The following is a 23196-nucleotide window of genomic DNA, read 5'->3' as shown; positions in this document are numbered from 1 at the left end:
CTGCATCTTTTAAGGCCTACATCAAGCCTCTCCTTTTCCATGAAGCTTTACTGAAAACTCTTGCCCTACAATGACTTCTCCATCTCTGAATTCCTTTCTCATATATAGTCTGTTACATAGTCTATAGTAATCATAAGCATGATAACAGTAATTACTATTTTTTGTGTTTTAAGGTGTGAAATATATTGTCATTTAAACCCCACGACCACTCTATGAGGTAGGTATTACACAGACACAACAGGTTTTATGATCCCATTTTAGAGATGAGAAAGATGAGGCTTGGAGGTGGGATCCCAGGTCGTTCTGACTCCAGGCCTATCCACTATACCAATGTAAGAGGGGTGATGGGATTGCACATGTGCCCTGGTCTATTACTGCAGGCCCCTACCTGAAAGATATGGCTGACCACCAGCATCTCCCTGACTGGATGCTGTGTTAAGACAGGTGGCTGAGTAAGGAAGGGCTGCCCCCTCAGTAGGCTATTATAGGAGAGTGTGTTGCTCTGGGACCCAGGTAGCAGTTTCCTTGGACGTTGAGCCAGGGGCAAGTGGTAGGAGATATCTTTTCTATTCCTCCCTAGGATCCACAGTGGCTATGATCACATGTGCTTGCCCAGGTAAGGCTGGGATTGGACCTTACTCACATCCCTCGGTGGCCTCTCCCACTTTGTGTTTATTTCCCAGTGGATCTTAGAAGGTTTGGGGGGAGGTAAGGTGTAAGAAGCGGGTCTGTGGGAAAAGAAAAGGGAGCTCTGCTTTGGATGTATCGAGTTTGAGATGTCCACAGGATGTCCAGTTTGAGACGTCCAAGAGGCAGTTGGAGATGTGACACCAGCTCGGCAGACACAGAGTCAGGCTGAATACTGAGATCTGGGAATAATGTGCAAGGTGATAACTGAACACACGGGAGTTGATGAGGTCACTAAGTCAGAAAGCATACAGCAAAAAGAGAAGAGAGTGGAGGATAAAGGTTAGGGGGACACTCATGGTTAGGGGGTGGGATATGGGTGAACAAGCAGCAAAGGAGACAGGGACATTAGTTTAGGGTTTACTTGGTAATGCATCTATTAGGATACGTATTTTCTTTGTTGATGCATTTCTCCAATAAAGATCATCAAAATACATCAGAAATACAGGGGTAGTCATTCAGCTTTGGTCACAATAAAAGGAGTTATTATGGTCTGCACTGAACACCAGCTATTGTGGCATGTTTGAAGTGTGAAGTGCCCTAATGTTTGTAATATATATTTCATATATATTAAGTCACCAAATCATCTAGGAATACTTTTATTTTAAACAATCTTATATTACAATTTATGGAAGCAATTTGTAAAATGAGCAGTATTAAATTGTGTGCCATGAAATATTCAGGAATGAATACATATTTACATCTTTTTAATAGTTACCCTTCAGGTCAAATGACAAAACTGTCACACTGCAAGACAAGTTATTTTCATAAATGGATGGACCATTTCACATTCAGCACAAATTATTCAGATTTGAAAAAACTATATATACAATCTTGGTTTTCAGAAACAGCTGTGTTCATGTTCTTGAAAAGTCCAACAAAATGCGGCCTTTGGATAAAGACTTCAGTGTGCATTTTCATAGTGTCTCCTACTTGTAGGTAATACGTTATGACCTCCTAAGTTTGTGAGAAATTGCCAAACGTTTAACATTATATAGCCTAGACTATAGGCTACCAAATTTCAAGCTGAAGATAACTGAAGCCACATTTTTCAACAAAAGCTATTCAGAAATGAAAATGGACATTCTGAAAACTGGGTAAAAAAAAACCAATTGGGACCTATCTGCTGGGAATGTTTTTATACTTCCTTTCATTCTTACCTCCTCAACTGAAGGGGCCTTCTGGATTTAGGTCATTTTGAGAATTAATGACAGGCCTTCTAACTCCTCTTGACCTCAACATGGAATTAGAAATCCCTCCATTAATTCCTTTGGCAGGGGATCTACAAAAGGAGTTCCAGACCTTGAAATGTGGTTTATGGTAACAAAGAAACCTACCTGAACCCTGTTGATTTGTAAAACCATTGTTTCTTCCAAAAAAGATTAACAGTTCATCTATCTGGGCAAAGTTGAGGCTTTTCAGATGAAGGGAAAAAATGGTCATGACAACCATATATATATATATATAACACAAACACTGCAGGTTCCAGCTTATTTTCCAAAACACACAGGGCCCTCATCAATGAAAATGCTCCACAAAGTTTCCGTTAAACGAGGCCATTTTTAAGTTAGGGAGGTGCTAACTAGCGGCTGTCAATACAGAAGCCACATCAACTGTTCCAAATTCAGTGGCTGACACGTGACTAAGCCCTAAGCAACTTTTTAGAACACTCGGCACTCATGTACGGCCTCATTCAAGTGGCTCCACAAATCATCGTGACCCTGCCAGGACAGACGGGGGCACTGAGGCATGGACAGGTTATGGGACTGGCTCATGGGCTTATTATTAGCTCAGCACTGTTGGAGCTGGGAATGGAGTGCTGAGCTAGCGGCTCTCCAGTCTGACCACATTCTGTTTTTGAAGGAACCATTATAAATTTTGAATTACTATGGAAACTTTTGCAAACGGTGTTATAGGGCAGAAATAATAATGTTTGATGACAACACTACTGTGTGCAGGACTCCTCTTGTCATCTCCTTTAAGGGAAAGGGGGCCCTCATTCTAAAGTTGTCACTTTTGTTGTTGCTAATAGCATTGTGATGTGTGGGCCTTAGCCATGGGTGACCAGGGGAGGGGCAGGGAGAGCAGAACCAGATTTAAGGCTCTTCTTGAAGGGATTTCAGAAGAGTTTCCAGGAAGACTGGGGTGACCACTAACATCCTGGTTCCATATCATATATTAATAAAACAAGGCTTCATTTCTTTTCAAAAAATGGTAGATGCAGAACTAGGTATCTTTCCCTCCATCACACCAGCACTCAGGGAAAGCCCTTCCGCAGGGCTTTGTTCTTCACCATAATGAACTTGCTAATAAAGACATGAGCAAAACTTGGATCCACCAGATAATGGTAAGTTTTCACCGTGGAAGGAAGGGGTTCCACAGCCACCACAGGACATGGCGTCTGCAGAGAAGAAGAAGTTGGGGCAAGATGGTATGATGTTTTTGTGATGTACTCCACCAGTCTGTTGTACTGCTGTTCAGACAGCCTTTCTCTGGCACCATCCACCTAGAATAAAAAAGAAAGAACTAACTATCAGTGCCCATGAGCCTCATCCCATGAAAAGGCTAGTAGGAGATGCTGCATTGATCTAATGCCTTTTGCTATTTATCTAAAGTAGGGAGAAGTTTTTTTCTTAGACAGGGCCATAGTGGCACCCTCCCCATTAGAAGAGGGAAAGCTCTGTGTTGGGAATGGCCGTCAATCTTAGTGGGAGCAGCTGAAGCTGCATAGAGCATGTCGTGTTTGCATCTGACAGTTTGCTCACATTTTCCTCATTAACTGTATTAAAACATCTGCTGTTACTTTCACCAGCTAGCCCAAGGACAATGGAGAAAGATGTCTTTATTCTGCTTACTTCGTTCAAGACTGATTGGTCTTAGTAACTCAGGACTCAGCCTGTACAGAAAGATTCTGGTCTGACAGAAGATGCAGGGAAATCTCAACCATTTTCAAAACAGTGGCTTTGGACAGAAACTTTAAAAATAAATACCAAACTCTAACAACATTTTCTGTTTTTATAAATATTGGTCTTTAAAGCCAGAAAAAATAGTAATACTGGGCAGAGCAAGAGGAAATTTTTATGAAAAAAAAAAGTGAGAGGGAATGCAAAGTACATTTATGGTTCATAAAAGTCTGGCCCATCTTCAAAGAAGCTGAAGTTGAGGAACCGTGATGCTACCTGGACTGGTTCTATTAGATTTTCTGGGAAGATACCGAGGGCCATAAATGATTTTTCCCACCCTAATACAATGGACATGGTATGTAGAAGACTGGCCTTGGAAGCTTCCAGTTTAGACCACTAGGGAAATTATCCACATTCACATAACTTTAAATATGAAGGACTCAACTAGCCAAGGAATGATGAAGATGGTTTTGTAGCTTGTTAAACAAAACCCCAACAACTGTGCCCTATGGAACTCCGGCATATTTTATAAAAGTGCAAAACAGAAAAGAAAAAAATGAACCAGACATCTGCAGAGAGGTGAAAGGAGGAGGGACATGCTAGTCTACATTACCAAGTATTAAAGATTAAACTACATCACATACTAGATGACATTACTAAGGACCTTAGCAATTGTAATACAATTCCCGTCCCTTACAATGAAGGCACAAGAAGGCCTCCACTGACTGTGACAGAGAAGAGCTGTTGCTCATCACATGGGATGGGGTCAGCCTTCAGCTGGGGAGCACAGCAGGGTGGACTCAAGGCTTAATTGCTTCGCCTGAACAGCAGCACAGGAAAACCCCGTGTTGTGAAAGGAACTGAGCCAGTGAATAAACTGCCCCTCCTGACTCATTTGGAGTCTTTCGTAAGAGATATCAGCAGTGTGCCAGGCACATTAAGCAATTATTACCCTAAAAATGGCACCTCTGACCAAGAAAAGCCAGGGTTGCTTTGAAAAAAACTTGTTCCAATTTGAATATGCTACATGAAGTCATCTGCAAATTAATTCCTTCCAAAATCCAAGGGAAGCCTGGTTTTGCAGCATCTAAGTAAAAGGGACAGAGCAGAAGAAGCCACTTTGAACAGGCCTGAGATGAAAGTTCTTGTTTTCCTGGAAGCAGAAGACAGAAGGAAGCGGGGAACCTGGCACACTCTAGCCTGAGCCACTGGTGTGGGGGCTGAGAGGGACGCTGGCATAGCAAGGCTGCTGAGAACCAGGCAGACCAGAGGTCTGTACAGAAGCAAGATGGCAGGAGACCGCAGCCTTCTGCCTGAGGCTCTTATGGAAAAATGAGTACTTTATTCTGCTGCTTAGGATTTTTCTCCACAGGGGAAACAAGTTGAGTTGTGGGTGTGGGTTCAGAGAAGATAAAGGTAATTTAGTTAATGGCATGAAAGAGGGAATCAGCTTCATGCTGAAGTAATGTACCATTTCCACTTCTTTTCTGTGGGTTCTCAAGTGAGGGAAGATAGAACCAGAAACGAGGGAAGCAAGAAAATGAGGTGACCAGAGGTGGGTGGCTTTATCACACCCTCATCTATTTCTGTGTCATGTCAGGATAAAGACTGCTTCCCTGGACAGCCTGATTCTGCCAGTCAAGCCTTCACCTACACACAGACCCCAAGATCCTCTTCCACAGTCTCTCCTTCCTGCGTGTTCATGGCCCTGCTCTCCCCTGGTTGTCCTATCTAACTGCTTCCTTTGCGGGGGGCCTCATCCATGTCCCACCCCTTATGCACAGGTGTCCCTCAAGGCTCTGTCCTGGTCCTCTACATTTCCTCTACATTTTCTCTCTCGGGGATCTTACCAACTCCAGTGGATTCAATTATCTTAAACTCCAGGCTGCTAACTCTCTTGATCTCATTTCCCTCAAACCCTGTCCTATATCAACAACTGCTGACCTCTGCTGGATGTGGGACATTTCTTTTATACCCTACCTGAAGAGCCCTGCTCATCCTCTTTTCTTCAAAACTTTCCCCTCTTTCTCACCCTCACATCTGACTGGGTGCCAAGTTTTGCTGATTCTATGTCCACAACATCTCTTGACCCGTCTTCTCTTTTCCACTCACATGGTCACCAATCACTCTAATTCAGGCCCTTGTCCCCTCTACCTGCCTCCAGTCTCTCTGCTTTCCTATCCAACCTCTACTGTCTATTTCTAAAGATTTGACCATGCACCCCCATGCTTAAGAAGCAGCATTGGCTCTTTCACAATGCAGGTTAAAATAAAACTACTTTGGGGCAGCTAGGTGGCACAGTGGATAGAGCACCGGCCCCTGGAGTCAGGAGGACCTGAGTTCAAATCCGGCCTCAGACACATAATACTTCCTAGCTGTGTGACTCAGGCAAGTCACTTAACCCCAACTGCCTCACTAAAAAATAAACAAATAAATAAATAAAATAGAGCAACTTGGTTTGGAATTGAAAGCCCTCTACAAGCTGAGTATCAGTCTGCATTCTCAGCATTGCTTGTACATTGCTGTCCTTCATGGGCTAACTACTTCAGTTACAGATGCCCAGAGGATGCATGGCACTAAGCTAAACGCTTTGGGAAGAGGAAGATGGACGTGATCTAAAGCTGCAACCCTGGGACAGACCTAAAGTGGCGCTGATGTTCTCTTTTCGAAGCCTTGCCCTGGCAGTGAATGAGAGCCTGCTCCCAAAGATTGCTTTCTGCCCTACTTCTGCATTTAAGCCTTTTCAGAGGCTGGCCCCTGTGCCTGCAATGTTCTAAATCTCTAGTTTCTTTCAAGGTTCAGCTCAAATGCTCTCTCCTATATAAGACCTCCTCCTTCTCCTCCTTTAAGTGGCTAGTACTCTCTCTATGCTAATTACTTTGTTTACATTGTTTTTATTTTATATTTTCTTTGTACATGTTTCCCCACAGTAGAATCTCTTTGAGGATAGAGACTAGCTGTTATCTGTCTTTGTATCCCCAGCACCCAGTTCAGCATCTGCATGTAGTAGGTGCCTAATAAATGCTTGCTGCATAAGTACAGGAACCAATGAAGGGCCATGATCATAGGATCCTAGAGTGAGTTTCAGATCTTAGTTTTACCCCCTCACCTTTTTTTTTAACATTTTTTTTTTAATTTTTAGGCAATTGGGGTTAAGTGACTTGCCCGGGGTCACACTGCTAGTTAAGTGTCAAGTATTTGGTCTGAGGTCAGATTTGAACTCAGGTCCTCCTGACTTCAGGGCCGGTGCCGTATCCACTGAGCCACCTAGCTGCCCTTTAGCCCCCCTCATCTTGCAGATGAGGAAAGTGGCCCAGAGAAGGGAGGGACCTGCTTTGGTTTCCAAAGGTACTAAGTGTTCAAGGCAAGATTCGAAGCTGGGCCCTGGAACTCCAGTCTCTACCACCACACCAAGTCAAGCGTTCCTGAAATGATGCTGAGGCCTCTATGAGTGCCTGGCCGCTTCCAGGGGTGGTAGCTCAAGCTGGCATCTCTGCTGACCCTGATTCCCCTCTAGTAAAGGTGAATCCCTAAGTTCCCACCCCATCTAGGAAAGGAGAAAGAGAAAGATCTAATTTGAGGAGTGTAGAGATAACTTGGTCAATGTCAAATGATGAATCTGCAGTCAGTCCCAACAGGCCTGAGCGCAGTGTTCCCCAAACAAATGAGAACAGTCAGAATTACCCAGCAAGTCCTCTGAGACATCTCATTAAGCACTAAGGGGAGTCACTTGAAGACAATGTTATTTCCCCCTGCCAGGCCCTGAAGCCAAATCAGCACTACTTTATTGTCAGCTGAAGCTAACGGTTTTGGCAGATCGAATAAAGTCAGCTTGGACATATGACCTCTGTTTATCCCCAGAATATCATCAACTCCAAACAGCAATGTGGTCTCGATGCCAAGCCATGGTTTAAAGCCTGACTGATTGTGATCCAGGAAACTAAAGAGATCTACAAGTTGCTGTCATTGGCTTGCTTCCATCTTCTCAGATAACTCTACCCCAAACAGTGGTATGAGAGAAGCAGTCTTTAATACTAGGACTATTATCAAATGATTTCCAGAAGACGGGACTTTGTCATTTTCTCTGAAGACTAGCAGCCATTCCAAGTCACTGTGACTTAGGAAAGCAGGTGCCAGCTTGTAATCAACAGCCACGTATTTCTGGTTGGGTAAGAAACTAATTTGAAGTTGGGCTCAAAGGATGCCTTGTTCAGAGGATCAGTTTGGAGTTGGACGCCGATGCCCCCTAAATAAAGTTGAAGTTCACCTGGGAGTGGCAAAGAGGCCCTTGTTCACTCTAGGGCAAGGTTGCAAGAACTCAGGAGAGCTATCCTCAAGTCGCTGCTCACCTATCTTCCCAAAGAACTTAGTGCCACGCATCTCATGGGCATCCAATAACTATTATGTAATGATCAGTCAGGCAGACAAAAGGGGACCCAGAAAAATTCCCAACCACAGGAAAAAGCACAAAGAGGCTGGCTAGAAAGGAAACAGTCCCTGGCAGTTATGTTTCTTAACAACACTTTGACCCCTAGAATGTGGTGGAAGGGGGAAGAAAATGGGGAATCCTGTTGGCTTGACAGCTTCATCCTATGTTCTACTGAACCCTTAGGTTCTGGTTTTACACTTTTTCAGCCATGAGTGCCCTGATAATGGTTCTCACCTAACCCATACAGAGCAGAGAGAGGGGAAACACACCCTTGACTCAAAAACACCTACAACAGACATCAGTCTTCTTGCACATGGCATGGAGGGCCCTAGCCATGTTCTTCATAGGGAGGGATCTGGATATGGACACTAAGTCCCAGAAAAGTGAAGGGATTTGCCTAAGTTTCTGTAGGCTGTAAATGGCAGAGGTGGGTTTGACCTTGGATCCTCTTCCTCCAGATTCAGTATTCTTTCTGCTCCCTCATTTACCTCTGACATGAGCAAGAGAAGAGACACAGGGCAGGGGAAATTCTTCTCTTAAGCATTACAGTGGCTAATAATGCACAGAGCCTGCTAGAGGGCCACTTTCTGCCATCATTTTTTAGATTTTTATAAATGTTTTGGGGGGTGACAGACAGCTCCAGCTTTCACCTGCCATAGCTCCAATCCTGCCCATTTGAGCACACCCAAGTATTGACAAGTGACTGCCTGATCCCAGTTGGTTGGGGTCCTAAGCTGTGAACCTACTTTTTGCCTATCACTGGGCTTGGGGTATGGAGGTTATAGAGGGGCATCTGGGGTATGCCCTTCACAATGCCACCATCTTTCCACCTCTCTCCGTATCTGCCACCTCTGCAGACGGCCTCAATTGCAGATGAGGGTCCAGGAGGAAAGCAAGGGGACTTCACACTCACAAATGGCAAATGCCCTTGTCAAGGTTACTGGAATCAGGCCTGAGGACTCGACTCAGCTCAGCTCGTCTTGCCCAACTCCATGTAGGATAGAGCGCTCACTTCGCTGTTGGTATGAAAAAGCAAAGTTGGATACTTACCTCTATGTCACAGGTCACTCTGGGCTGCCTCAGTTGTACCTTCAGCAGGTTTCTCTGCTTGACATCTTGGACACAGTCGACCTCAGTGATGGGAAAGGCTTGCTGCTGTGTGTCTTCACTCACACTGACGACAAAGAGCACTTCTGATGTTAAAAGCAAGCATCCTTCATGTTCCTGGCCTGAGCCGCTCACAAGAACTACATCCAAGGCCATATGGACTTCTGGCCTCCCCAGGGACTGCAGCATTTTCCTGTTTAAAAAGGAAGAAAATGACATTAGAAGCACAAGATTGTAAAAGAAAATTACTTAAGCTTTCTGCCATCCAACTTTCAGGACTCAACCTTTTCTACTCTCCTCTTAGCAATGGCCACTCCATTCTGAATGCTGACTTCTGCCCGCTTTAGAGCAGAGAATGATCTCTGTCAGACTGCCTTCTCCTGGGCATAGATTCCTGCCTCCACTGGGTAGCGGTTTTCTCTTTTCACTGGAAAAATACCCCTTGGGAAGTTGGTTTTGATCCCAGTTCAAGGGGAAGGGCTGTCTTCTGGACCAGGGTTTCTCAAAGGCACATTCTTTTCTTCACCAAATGGTGAAAGGGATAGATTAGCTTACGGCCTGAGTCTGGAGGGGCAGCAGTCTCCTTTCCCTGGTCCACTGGAAGACCTCTGTGTTTCTGATGCCTAAAAACCCTGCTCTCCCCCTGTTCTCCAGGAAAAGCGGCCTATTAGTTGGACAGCAAGCCAGGACCCATTAATAAACAATGTGAATGTAAAAATGAGCAAGTGTCTAAATAATTTTACCAGACGTATTTGACATGGCTGTTGGGAGCCTGATCAGCATGCTGATCTCTTGGATAATAGCGCTGCTGGGGAGGCTGAGAAAGTCCAGCTCCATGTAAAATACCTGTGGTGAGAGAAATAAGAGAGTCTGACTGGTTGTTTTCTGGAAAACAGTTGCATGATAAAGTGATGTCATCTGTTTAGAGCAGGCCATAAAATAGTACAAATCCAAAATGATGTCACATTTTTGGAGGCCAGGGTATAGATGATCCATTGAACATTACAATGCACTTAACCCTCATGATCTTGCATTAGCTACAAACTAAAATATGAATGTCCTAAAATCCAGGCACATCCTAGCAATTAGAGGAAGGACAATACTCTTGAGGGCGATCATTCCTGAAGAGAATCATACACATCATTTACAATTTATGTACAGACGTCAAGACTGTTAACTTGTCTGCTTAATATTAAAATACTTCCATATCTGTGTCATGGTTGGTAAAATAATAATAAAAAAAAAACACAACACACACAGTTTGCCTGGATACTATATTTAAATGTTGAGTTACTTAATCCAGCTGTTAAACATGGCTCCATAGACATTTATGAGACCACTTGGTGCATCTGGTTTATTAGGAGCTCCTCTTAGTGCCAGCACTGAATGAAGGCTACAAGAAGTAGCTCCACAAGTCTCCAAATAAGCTTTTCAAGACTGAAGATGGTACAGCATGTGTGCTTTCTGATGGCTTGTAAATGTTTATAAATGAGGCTTAGTCATTAGGCTGAGAGTTAGTGGTTTGTAAAAACTTCAGTGCTATAATAAAAAATTTACAAGAATGATGGAAGCCCAGAGAGGCCATGTGACGCTCCTGGAGATGTTCGCCTTCTCTAAGGTAGGCCTGAGAAATACACGGCAAGGTTCAGAACGGTCCAAACCAAGGCAGCCGAGGAAGCGCCACAGCCCACGGATCTGGGGAAACCTCCATGCTGAAAGGGAGCTATTTTCACTGAAGCATAAGCATATGAAAATAGAGTTTAACTTTTAATGTCTATGTTGCTGGTAATCCTTAAGAGCGGTGTTCCAGTTGCAAGTCCTGCTCACAGAATTCTGTCTGTTGCTGTGTGAGCAAAAATGTCATTTACAGATGGAGAGAGTAAAAGAAAGAGGAAAGGGATGAAGAAGGGAGGGGGATGCCTAGAAAAGACCATACATTGATTTCTGTGTGGTCCCCCCCACCCAGGATTCTCTCAGACATAATCCCAACTGTGAAAGTTCATCTAACTGTTATATATTCATTTCTTGCTCATCACATATCATGAAGATGTATTTTTTATGTTTGACTAGCCTGGGTCAGATCTACCTGAGATTCATAATGAGTTGTGGGGAAATGTGTTCGTTATCAGGTTTATAACCTGATAAACTCTGCAGGGTATCTCTACCTAAAAAACAGCAGACAAACAGGAGAAGATTCCCACAGCCTGGAAACACTTCTTAAATCATGGCTGACTGCACTGCCACTAGCATTTAAATAATTACAGTGAAAAAAGTCACAATGATTAAAAGTAACTTTAAAGTGCTCTGATTGAGAATTTTATTCAAGACTTAAGACAGGAATTGAGAGCGGGAACACTTTACGTGAAAACCCCTGGATTTTCTCAATGTGAAGAGCCTTAACCATTTTCCTTTTTCTGGAACACCATTCTGAGTTCTCTATTTCTTCTTGTTCTGGGAAGCCAGAAAGACTCTGAGTTCGAGTGTACTGGTTCTGGGGTCCTGAGCCAGTCACTAGCTCTCAGTGCTCTAAAACAGCTCCCTGAGACTCTAGGCTGCAGAGAAGGAGATGACCTGCTGTGGGAGAGGAATTTTCCTCACCTCGGAATTCCCTATACCAATGAAATCACAGGCCAACTTCCTGTGCCTATCCCCCTATTCCGAGAAAGAGGTTTCTGTAAGCAGAATAACCTGCATGCTCCTAGAACCAGAGGTCTTCAGTGAGTGAGTGGTCTGGGCTGGGAATTCTTCCCCTCATAGGCACTTCTCAGGTCAGAGCCTCTTCTAAAACCAGAGGCCACATACACTGGGCCAATTCCCTTTCAGAAAACCCTGGTATTCCAAGAGGTCCTCTGGTCTGCCCATAACCCACTTTTGCTTTCAAATTTCCCATTGGAAAAAATCATCATTCTTTTTCCTATTGTAACACTTCTTTTTAACCGCAAGCACCAATCTCCCCCTGCGAAATACGCAGGCTGGGGCGCTTGTGGGCACGTGTGGCACACATATGCCTCCTCCTGGTTAATTCTGATAAAAGACTAGTTTTTTAATGGGTCATAAAACGCTTCAGCAGCAGCATGTAGGCTGAAATCACTAATTGATCGTCTGGATCTACAAAAGGATTTTATAGTGAGTGTAATTCTACTTCTTTGGCATTCCATGAAACTAAAACATCTTCGTGCAAGTCAGTGTGATGAGGTGAAACAGAGAGAAAGGCAGCCCCTGTGCATCTGTTTACTTGTAATTCTTCTGCATGTGAATGGCTTCAAGTCAACTGGCACTTCACGTTTCAGGATAACATCATGGCATGCTAGGGGTGGGAGGGCCATCTATTCCAATCCCCTCACGTTATCGAGAAGGAGACCGAGGCCTAGGGAAGTAAAGGCCACATGGCTTTTAAGTGGCAGAGCCAGGATTCGCACCCAGGCCTTGTGACTTCAAGTGCAATGCTTGCTTCATGACACCGGCCATTCTCCTTCTGAGGCAAATGAAGCAGAACTTACCATAGCCAGTCTGTGACACAAGCTCTGCCGCTCCTCCGATGGGCTTAGTGAACACCCCCATAATTCCTTTCCCCACACCAGAGATAACGCCTTTGGCCTTATGGCCAGCTGATGCCTGGGCCTCGGATGTTTTCTGAAAGTTCTGCATTGGCTGGTCTACAATACCAGCAATTGCACCTGGAACAACAAAAATCACCAATAATTAATGAGGATTTAAATCCCTGGACCAGAAGAAAACCTTAAATCTGGAACATAGTTTTATTTGGATTGAAAACAGAACTCCACCCTCATTGTAAGTCCTTCACTATACCAATGATCTGAGCACAATTTTGGCTTTGTTTAAATTAAACTTTTACTGTCTCCTTCACAATGATCTAACTCTCTGAGAGGGTTTAGCCCACAGCAATCTAACACACTGGAGTTCAGTTCCCAGTCCAAAAAAAAGGATAGTGGTCCCCACTGACAAGCCCCTCTGTCAAACACAACCACCCCTTCCATGCAATTAGGCTACTTTGTTTTGGAAGCAGAGCTAGGAAGATGCCTATTAGGATGGTTTGTTCTTTCCAGTAATGACTCATATCTGCGTAGTGCTTTAAGGCAAACACAACCACTCTGGGAGGCAGGGACTGCAAGTATTACTCATTGGTCCCTCTTTACAGATGAGGAAACTGAGCCTCAGAGGGATAAAATGATTTGCCCATGGTCAAAGGACTATTCAGTGTAGGTAGTGAGTGTCAGAGACAAGACCTGAACCCAGGCTTTCAGAGCCCAAGTCCAATGCTATCTGCATTCCATCGCATGGTGTTGGGGGTTAGGATGGGACCTTAAGAAATCATTCATTGTTAAGCCTGGCAGTTTGTTAGAAAACACGGTATTTGAATCGTACTAGGTAAACAAGAATTGAACCTGTTTTTAATACATTTCAGAGCTCTACCACACCAACATTTACCAACCACCACTCAAAATTCTTTCTTGTCTCTTATTTAAATACCTTACAACATAGTCTATCTATTAGTTTTAGTGGGTGGAGAAGTGTTGGTGACCACTGTTTATATTTTTGTGTATACTACTACTACCTAACAATGGTTTGAATACATGCTTGGATATCATTACAGATAGAAAGTATTTCCCAGCCTTGCTTTTTAAGGTTAATTAAAGCCTCTCCACGCTCATGTTTTTCTTTAGTTGGGAAACATAAAGGCCTGACCAGCAGTCAATTTCCAGTAAAAATTTTCCTTGATGTTCAATGTGGATAAGAAAACAAAGTCTCCTAGTAATTTCTGATAGTTTCCTATTGTCAATACAAATCTGCTTAGACTAACGAGAATAGAAAACATCCTCTGTAGACATGTCAATGTGTGTAAAATCCCAGCACGCTAAGTAGTACAGCGTCATCCCGGCCCAGGTGCCCCTTCTTCACCCTTCTGCTCAGAGGCTTCTTCCCAGAGGCCCCTCTGAGCCGTGCGCCAGCCCTACAGAGACTTCTCTTCACGTGACTTCTCTTTTCTTGCCCCTAGCCCTACATGCAGAAGGCTCTCTTCGTCCGGTTTCTCTTTTTATGTGTAAAGCACCCGCCAAGGAAACTGCTCCTTGCCCTTGTTTTGTCAAATCACAGCCATCTCCATGTGGTCACAGTCTCCTACAGGCCCAGCTCCAGCAGAGAAATTCCTGGAGCACAGCACAAGTCTTTTGGAATCGCTTTTTATTTCTTATTATTTTAGAGAGGAGTGTGAGTATATAAAAGCAAAGTAAATAATTTGCTATTGTAGGACTCAGCTAGATGATGCTTAATAGGGGAGTAACATCTGTATGTTCTTCTAAGAGGTCTAACTCTTTCCAGGTCATGGTGAACAGGCTATGACTGCAGCGTCAGGCTTTGTTTGCATATTACTCAGTGGGCCCTCAACTTATTAGTGTGTTATACACATATAGTGCCAAGAAAAGGTTGAATACCTGACTGGTAATCAATAAGAAGTTAGAGTGTGTGATGGTGCCACCCTTACACTCACAAAGTGCTCTCTTTATATTAACCAGAAGGCATGTGATTTGGCAGCTTATTCTTGCATGGAGAGCATCTGAGTTACGTTTTGCTATAATTTTGAGTCTTTCTACTTTCCTGGATATCAAAAGAGTTTGTTGAAACTACGGTAATGACAGCCTTCACTGTAGTCAGTGGCTGAAGAAAACGGAAGATCAAAGAAAAGTTTCACTTTGAATACCTGTTTGCATTTAAGAAACTAGACACTGAAGCCCTACTCTGAGGATAACCAAAGCTATAAACAGTTCCTGTGTCACTGGAATGAGTTAGGCCTGGCACGTTAGAGAGCTATGACTGTTTTCTACAAAGAATAGCCAAAATAAAGCTCGATGTTTAATTTAATAATAAAATTATATGATGAAATAATATAATCTGTGATAATAATTGGTAAGAATTCCAGATTAATTATTCCAAAGTTGGCACAGACACCCAAAAGGATAGGTTACTTGTCCAGAGACCCATAGCTCAGACTAGAACCTGGGACTTGGGATTTCAAGTCAAATGTACCCTTCCTGTTTTTAAAGCCTCTACAGGATTTTTATGCCTTCTTAACCAACACAAACTTCCTTCCTCCTTCTACTTGAGTCTCCTTATGCTTATAGGCTACCTTGTTGCCTGTATGATGGTGCCTGCCAGAAAAGCAACGGACATCACCTAGTGAGAGGTGATGGAGTTTGGGTTGGACAGCATCATCAGCCACAGTTCCCTTCTTGCCCTGGCCCATATCCCTCTGAATCTCAGGGCCAGTATTGTGTATACAGATCCAGAGGGACTCCCAGATAGGTTCATTGTCCTCTCAGGGGCTGGGCAGCAGCAGCTGATCTGGAACAAATCGGCATCCTTTCACAAATGGACTGGAATCCAGGACTAACAGAAATAGACCAACTGTTTAGGAATAATGGCATATTCACGTTCAGGAACAATGATGCATATGTAGCACCTTAGGAATTGCAGACCATTTAAAAAACTTTATCTTGCTTGGTCCTCATGACAACCCTGTGAAGTACATATTCTTATGCAGGTTTTATAGTGAGTCAGAGATGGAGTCATTTGCTCATCATCCACAGCTAGTTAGTGGTAAAACCAGGCTTCAAACTCGGGTTTTTTGACTTCAAGTTTCATATTCTTTTGTGTACCAAACTGCCTCTCTAGGCTCAGAGCTGTGAAAATGGCTTTGGACCTGACCACCCTCACCTGTCTTGGTCTGGACATATGCTCTAGGGACCATGAAAACACAAAAACTCTAGAAATGCCCCTGGGATAAGGACTCTGGAGCCTGCTGGTACCCAGCTAGCATTCACAGTAGAATGTCATATATTCAAAACCCTATCATTCCAACTAAATAACATGCAGGTATTCAGCAGACGCAGAATGCCTACTTTTATTCTTATTAATGACACAGACATAGGACCAGCTTTCTAAAAATACCAGTGGAAACCTCTGAAAAAGCAAGACAGCATGTTCTTTGATGCTCTGGGGTATGGAACAATGGGAAACAAAGACTACAGTAAAGATTGCTAAGACTGGTCGAGAAGACTTCTCGATTCACTTGGAGTTTTCTAGCCTAAAGTGGCATTCAGTATATTTGTAGTGGCTGATTCACTGTTCCCCATCAACAACAGTGCTGAAGAGAGGCCTTATTTGTAACATGTGGCAGGATACCAAGCATTTCAAATTAGGTGGAGGGACGGGATGATGGGTCTAGGAGGAAATGACACATTCAGTTTGTACCTGAAAGCCAAGCATTCGATCTTGATCCAAATCTTGATTCTATCACCGCTGTGGAGCTAAAGCCTACCTGGGCTTCCATTTGCTGATAAGGTTGGAGTCACTGATGAGTATTGAGCACAATGAATATTTAAAACTATGCCACTGGCACAGAGCAGGCACTTAACAGATGCTTGAATACATGAATGAATGAATGATGAAAATCAGCATAAGATGATTAAAAAACACCATGTTTTAGCCTCTTTACTACTCCTTTGAGCCACAGATACATAATCCCATATGACACAAATGAAAACATTCACTCCTCAGCTCACCTCTTTCCACTCAAGCCCCCTTCTTTAAGATGGGCCCTTCACAAACAAGCCCTTGTAAGCCCCTGGTTCTACGAGATATGGGCAGAGCCACTTGCCACAGGACTGCTACTTTACAAAGAAGGTGTTGCCATTCCCTTTATCCTATGTTTTTGTCCTAGTTCATTAGCTTCTTAGTATCCAGGCATTATCAAATGACAGTGGCCCACACCATCGAATGTTATTACTTAAATAATTTCCAGTAACTTAACCTGAACTTGTAATGTTTTACCACTTCCTCTTGGGGCCCCTTCTGGGCTGTGTTTGCAAAGATGTGGAGCTGTGCTGAGTGCTGAAGATGAGGAAGGGGATCAGTCCTCTCAGGCTCATCTTTTCTAACCTCTGGCTCTGGGCTGCTTCGGACTACTTTGATCTCTGTGAGCCACATACTCCTTCAGATACACCAAGGCTGCTTGCCAAGCAATACAGTTTTAAATTCCTTTGCTGGGGTGACAAACAAAAATACTCTTGAAAACCCTGTTCCACAGAATTTCAGCTCAGAAGCTTCCTTTTCACAGATTTTTCCAAAGCAAAGCCTTTTCAAACATTTGTAATATTTTGAAATATCCATAGCAATCTTCACCTCCAACCATACCATCTGGCGGCTTGACAAACAATAATTACACTGAGTCAGGCTGATCGGGCTCTCTTTAGAAAAGTAGGCTCCTCATTGAAGTTTACATGACATTTGTACTTTGTTCAAGTGGTTTTCAAACAAAAACAAGCATCTATAATATCTATGGTGCAGAAGGGGCAATGGGTTTTATAAGGTTTTCCTATAATTCACTTGAAAGTCAACAGCCATATGGCAGTGTCCTTGGGCTGACTCTGTTCCCCTCAGTGTGCCTAAGAGAAAATTATTCTTTTCTTTGGAGCATCACATGAAAGCCAAAGATATGTTCTGTCCTAGAGAAAAAAGAATGCAAAGCTCTTATACTTTCGAATAACCCCCAGAAAAGAGGGAAAGAACTCACTTAAGCACAGGCTGATCTCTGGATGTTAGAGCCTAATAGTCACAGGAAGGCACGGGAAACAGGGTTTTAAAGTCCTGTTTTTTTCCAACCTTCCCAGAGACTCCTTGTGTGACCTGGGACAAGCCTTGGGGCTTTGTTTTATTTTCATCATCTTTTGGGGAGAATCTGAGGCTCACAAAATGCTCTGGGTCCCCGCCAGTGTCCTGAGAAAGCATGAATGGAGTAGAGTGTGTGTGAGTGTGTGTGTGTGTGTGTGTGTGTGTGTGTGTGTGTGTGTGTGTGTGTGTAGCAGAACCCAACTGGCCAAGGACACTCGATTGCAGTTGCTCAGGCATTACCCAGGAGGCTGAGGCCTAGTCTGGACAGACCCTGCCGGAGGCCTTCTCCCAAATTCTCAGGAAGCTGACGCCGCCACTCCTCCTGCCGGTTATAGTGCTCCTCATCCAAGGAGAGCCGGTCCATGTTCCGGGCCAGACTTGTGGCCAGGTTGGTGATGGATGTCAGGGTACCTGTGGACACAAGGTGACGTTTGTCAGCAGGACACTCACATGGCACAGTGGTGATACCAAACAGATATAAATGCCTTATTTCCTGGGCTAAGGAGCTTAGAGGGAAGGATAGAGAATCAGACCAACAATTAACAAGTGACAGCAGTTTACTCTTTTGCCACCTGGTATATAAAGCTTACAAAAACAGAGATATAAATTAAAATACCAAAACGAAAATGACTACAACTATACCTCAGAGGCAGTTTTTTATTATTTGGCGGTGAAGGGAGAAAGGGGCGGGGGAGACTAGGTTCGGAGTCACTTGTACAAGTACAATTGTAGGAGAGTTATTTAACAGGAATGAGTCTCCTTCATGGTTTAGATTGGTGTAGTTCGGCTGAGACCAGTCAGTTCTGAAGGCCTCATTTAGGTCAAGTTCCAAAGGGCAAAACCTGCCCACTTTGATCTGAAAGGTCTCTAGCAAGGAGCTGTGCTGCTGGGGCCCAGGCAGGCTGCAAAGAGATGGTTCCACTTTCCGAATGAGAGATTTTTCTCTTGATTGCTTTAGTCATAATAAAGGGAGACACTAAACGGCATCATTTGACAGGCTAAGGAAATCCTGATTGTGCCACTGAGAATGCAGGATGTTAACTGAAAAGAATGTGAAGAAAATCAAGGGAACAAATCATGGAAAAGTCACGATTCTTTTGCTCCCCAGGAAGGCCATTCCTGTTTCTTTCTGGAAAAGTCAGAATCCCCCCGAGGAAATGTGCATACATCTCAATGAACAAAACTGAATGCTTCAGTAAACATCACAGGAAAACTATCCCATCCGTTGGAAGGTCTGGCCCTATGTCATCTTGCAGCTGCACCTTTCCTAGCAATTGGAAAAAGAAACAGGCTTTGCTAAAGGAAGGAGCGAGTCAGTGGAGAAAGCCCATCCTTACAAAATAAAGACCTGGGATGCTAATGTTACTGCTGTGGTTAGGAGACATCTGGGAGGTGGTGGTGGTTTTATTTTGAAGCAATACAATACCAACACTAACTACCGGAGCTTTGGAAGTTCTGAAAAATCCACCAGTGAATCATCTGGCAATTCTCTGCAAGATCCTCCAGCAGAGTTTGCAGTCCTCACCAGTTTACTGTGGGTTCCCTCAGGCTGGGGATGTCTTCCCTGCTTTCCCTCCTCTTCTTCCTCTCTCAAGCTGCCTGGAAGCTCCGACCTCATCCCGGGGCCCATTGTTGAGACCTTCGATAGCCTTAGCTAATGCAGAACGGGGTAGCCCCTACAGTTCCTTGTCATCTTCTGTAGCACTTCCCAAATCAAAACTACTTTTATGGGGTGAAAAGCCTTTTGTTCTGTTTGGCCTAGCTCCTGCTGAGGAGGAAGTGGGGACGAGGGACGAGCTCAGATGTCCTTTGCTGGAACCCGAGTCATTATAGGCCCGACCTCAGCATCACAGAAGGGGTGAACCCAGGATAGTTAAAAAAACAAAACAAAATATTCAGCCCCTCCTCCCTCTGCAGGCATCTGCATCCCTGGCCAGCACCGGCACTCACGGCGTGGCGGCCAGCAGAGGCAGGCTTTGTTCCTGGGAGTCTTGGCCGCAAGATGGCACTGTGACTGTGTCTTGCTTAGGAAAGGCTGGTTATATTTTACATCCCAATCTGCTTTCACGTCAAAACGTATCCACATACTTACAAAAGTTATGACAACTGTATCTACATTGAAAAAAATAATAAATATGATGAGGCAACAGAGTGTAGGATTTCTGATGCTTTGCAGCAGTCCTGAACACCTTTAATATTTCTGTATTTATCCCACGGCCTAACAGCAGAGCCAACCTTGGTTTCTCCAGTGGGAGGTTTAAAGTTCTGAAGCCTTCTAGCACACACTCCAGGCAGGACGTGCTCTGCTGAATACATGAGACATTATAGACAGGCTTGGTTACAAATCCAACATTTTGATGAGAGCTAACAAGCCAAGCAAAGCTAGAGGCCACCTGAGTGTGGTTCAGAATTAAACACGTTCTTGAAAATTTTTTAAAAAGAAAAAAAAAAGAGGGAAAGGGAAAGGAACAAAAATGAGGCATTGATGTAACCATAAGCTACCTTTGGAAATGTGCTTTACGAAGGATGTAGTCCCTCTGGAAACTCCGCTGACAAATGCCCCAGGGCCTCGGGTCAGCCCTTCGTAGGGAAGCCTAAAGAAGTCGTCGATGCCATTCCCAATGCTTCTGACCAGGCCAGCTGGGCTGCCGAGGATCTCCAGAGAGCCCACCACCCAGCCTGTGTGGAGCAAAAAGAGAAGGGTCATTCGCAGGCAGCACTGCAGCACTTTACACACTGGTGACAAAAGCAGCGCGTTCGCTTTTCACACTGGGATTCATAACATAATGAGCTTCTAGGGAGTACAATACAGGCAATAACTCATCTGCTTGTGAATTCATAAATGGCAATCTTTCATACTTTATAAATCAAAGAAATCCCTCTGGCAACCCCACAAATAGCTTTAATATGACTTCCTTGCATGAGCCTCCCGTACTCCTGCTAGAAGTCTAGTGCGTGTCTTCCTGGGGAGGCTTGGCTCTAGCAGCCAGCTGAGGGGTAAGGGTGTCGTTCCTTTTGCGGGAGGTTTTTGCGTGCTGTGAAAAGCCAACGCATTAGTGCCGCCAGTGAACTGGGATACAGGGGAGGAGGCTGATTGCTTAATGGGGTGTTACAAAAGGGGATGCAAACTTTTGACAAGGATGGAAGAGTTATTTTTAATCTCCCCCAATCGGACCAAGCTGAGTGCTTTGCTTTGGAACTGAGCTCTGGCCAGACAAATGAATCCCCTTCAACCCCCCAGCTTCAGTTGTATAAACATCAGTGACATCTACATACTGATTAGGTTAGTCAGAGGGGAGTATTCCCTGTGAATGTCCCAAGAGGGGTATCCTTGGATCTGGTTTCCTATTTAAACACAGGCCTGCCAGGGGTTGGCCTGCTGGCTGGGCTAAGTGGACTTGTGGGAAAGCTGGTTTGGAGAATAAACCTCGGACCTCCTCCTCCCCCTGAAGATGGGGATTCAGGGTTGAAAGCCTGGGGGAATGGAAGACTGGAAGGCACAGAAGGAGGTACAGTACTTGCAGTTTCTGACAGCAATGGGGAGATTCAGATGTTGCAGATGCCTCAGTTCTACTGACTTCCAAGCCCCAGAAGGAGAGTTCCTAACTGGGGCTGCCAGCAGGACAAGACCTATGACACAGGCCTACAACAGGCTTCCTAGCCTCCCTCTTTCTGCAGACCCCTGGGGAGAGGGGTAGGCAGGGGAAGGAAGGGACATGAGCCCTTACTGTTTACCCGGCTGCTAGGGAGTGAGACCCCAGGCTGATCATTTTCCTCTTGCAGAGGCTCATACAAAAATCAAGGGCTCAGGGCTTCTTCTTCTTAGCACTTCTGCCCTAGCAGGCCCTGGGGCTTCTTTGAATGAGGAAATGAGAAAAGTTAAAAACTTTTCTGCGGGAGAGGTTAAGAGTGCACTGACCAGTTTGGAACTGACTGCCAGTTCCAATTGGCTTTGAAATGAGTGCCTAGCACAGTGCTGTCTGAGAGTGGAAACTCAAAGGCCACTATGGCAGCACGGAAGGCTTGGGCTTTTTCCTGCTCTGGCCAAGCAAAAACCCACATCCCTAAAGCTGAACCCCTGGCCTAACTCTCTTTCTTTCAAGGAACACTGAGACAAAAATTTTAAGACTTAGGTCAACACAGAAATATAGAAAGAAAAAAGGTGAGGTTTATAAAGATAATGAGGAGAACAACCGATGTAAAGTTGAAAATCTCCTTCCCTGGAGGTAGTTAAGGAAGGTCCCTATCACCCTAGAAGCCCTATGACCCTCTGAAACATGACAGATCCTGATATCTGCCTGGTATCATCCAGGTGTGGTAAGGGGATGAAACAGAAATCGTTCAATGTTCTTTCCAATCCTACAATTCAAACATAGAGTCACCAATGGTGAGTAGATGTATTCTAAGATCATGACCACTCCTTCCAGCAAGGTGGGGATGGAAGAGAGGGCAGACATCATAACCATGACAATCTCACCCAAATCAGTATGTCACTAGGTAAAAGGACATGGAATGCGGGGTCAGAAGACCCGGATTTGAATGTGAGCAGTAGGATGGTACAATGGATCCGATGCTGGACTTGGAGTCAGGGAGGCCCAGGTCCATGTCTCACCTCCGATCTTTCACTGGCTGGGTAAGCTGGGCAAGCTATTTATTGTTTCTGAGTCTGAGTTTTGTCAACTATAAAAATAATGCCTGTATGACCATCATGATAGGATCGTGGTGAGGAGCAAATGAGATAACGTATGTAATGTGCTTTGCAAACCTCAAAGTGATGCATAAATGTCAGCTATTATGGCTCTGCTACTTACTGCCACGGTGAACCTAGACAGGTTATTTATCCTCTTTAGGCCACATTTTCCTCACTGTAAAATGAAAGGTTGGATGAGCTGAACTCTAAGATCCCTTATTGTTCTAACCCTATGATCTTGCGATGAAAGGCCTTCCTGTATTACAACTACATCCATGAACAAACAGGGTGGTTCCAGCTCCCTCAAGTTCCTCAGGGCAATACTGAGTCAAAAGAGGTCTAGGTTTGAAGGCTTCCTCCAAAAATTACTTATTTATGTGACCATGGGTGAGGCATGTAACTTCCACCACCCTCAGTTTCCTCATTTGTAAAAAGGAGGTTAATATTTACAGGAATACCTGCCTCACAGGGTTGTTCAGCTCAAATGAGATATTATTTATAAAGCACTTTGTAAACTTTAAAGCTCTATATGGGGGGGACGGAGCCAAGATGGCAGAGTGAAAGTAGTGACTTGCTTGAGCTCTCCCCTAAACCCCTCCAAATACCTATAAAAAATGACTCTAAACAAATTCTAACGCAGCAGAACCCACAAAAAGACAGAGCGAAGCAAATTTCCAGCCTAAGACAACTTG

The 23196-nt window shown here is 44.2% G+C and overlaps 1 protein-coding gene across 1 annotated transcript in view; it reads right to left on the bottom strand.

Annotated features, from left to right (window-relative positions):
* Positions 1-1270: 1270 nt before the first annotated feature.
* VPS13B (vacuolar protein sorting 13 homolog B) overlaps positions 1271-23196 on the bottom strand; it is a 1028583-nt gene continuing 1006657 nt past the window's right edge. Inside the window, exons 58-63 of the mRNA XM_020969189.2 lie at positions 20317-20493; positions 18055-18225; positions 12627-12803; positions 9870-9972; positions 9070-9319; positions 1271-3193 (exon numbers count right to left, since the gene is read on the bottom strand). Of these exons, the coding sequence (XP_020824848.1) occupies positions 2945-3193; positions 9070-9319; positions 9870-9972; positions 12627-12803; positions 18055-18225; positions 20317-20493 (1127 nt within the window). The 3' untranslated portion in view covers positions 1271-2944. The remainder of the gene's footprint in view (positions 3194-9069; positions 9320-9869; positions 9973-12626; positions 12804-18054; positions 18226-20316; positions 20494-23196) is intronic.

This window comes from Phascolarctos cinereus, unplaced genomic scaffold (genome assembly GCF_003287225.1).
Source record: "Phascolarctos cinereus isolate Bilbo 61053 unplaced genomic scaffold, phaCin_HiC Scaffold_4;HRSCAF=312, whole genome shotgun sequence".
Classification (NCBI taxonomy): Eukaryota; Metazoa; Chordata; class Mammalia; order Diprotodontia; family Phascolarctidae; genus Phascolarctos; species Phascolarctos cinereus.
The sequence above is the reverse complement of the archived record's forward strand: the minus strand, read 5'-3'. Positions and strand labels throughout refer to the sequence as shown.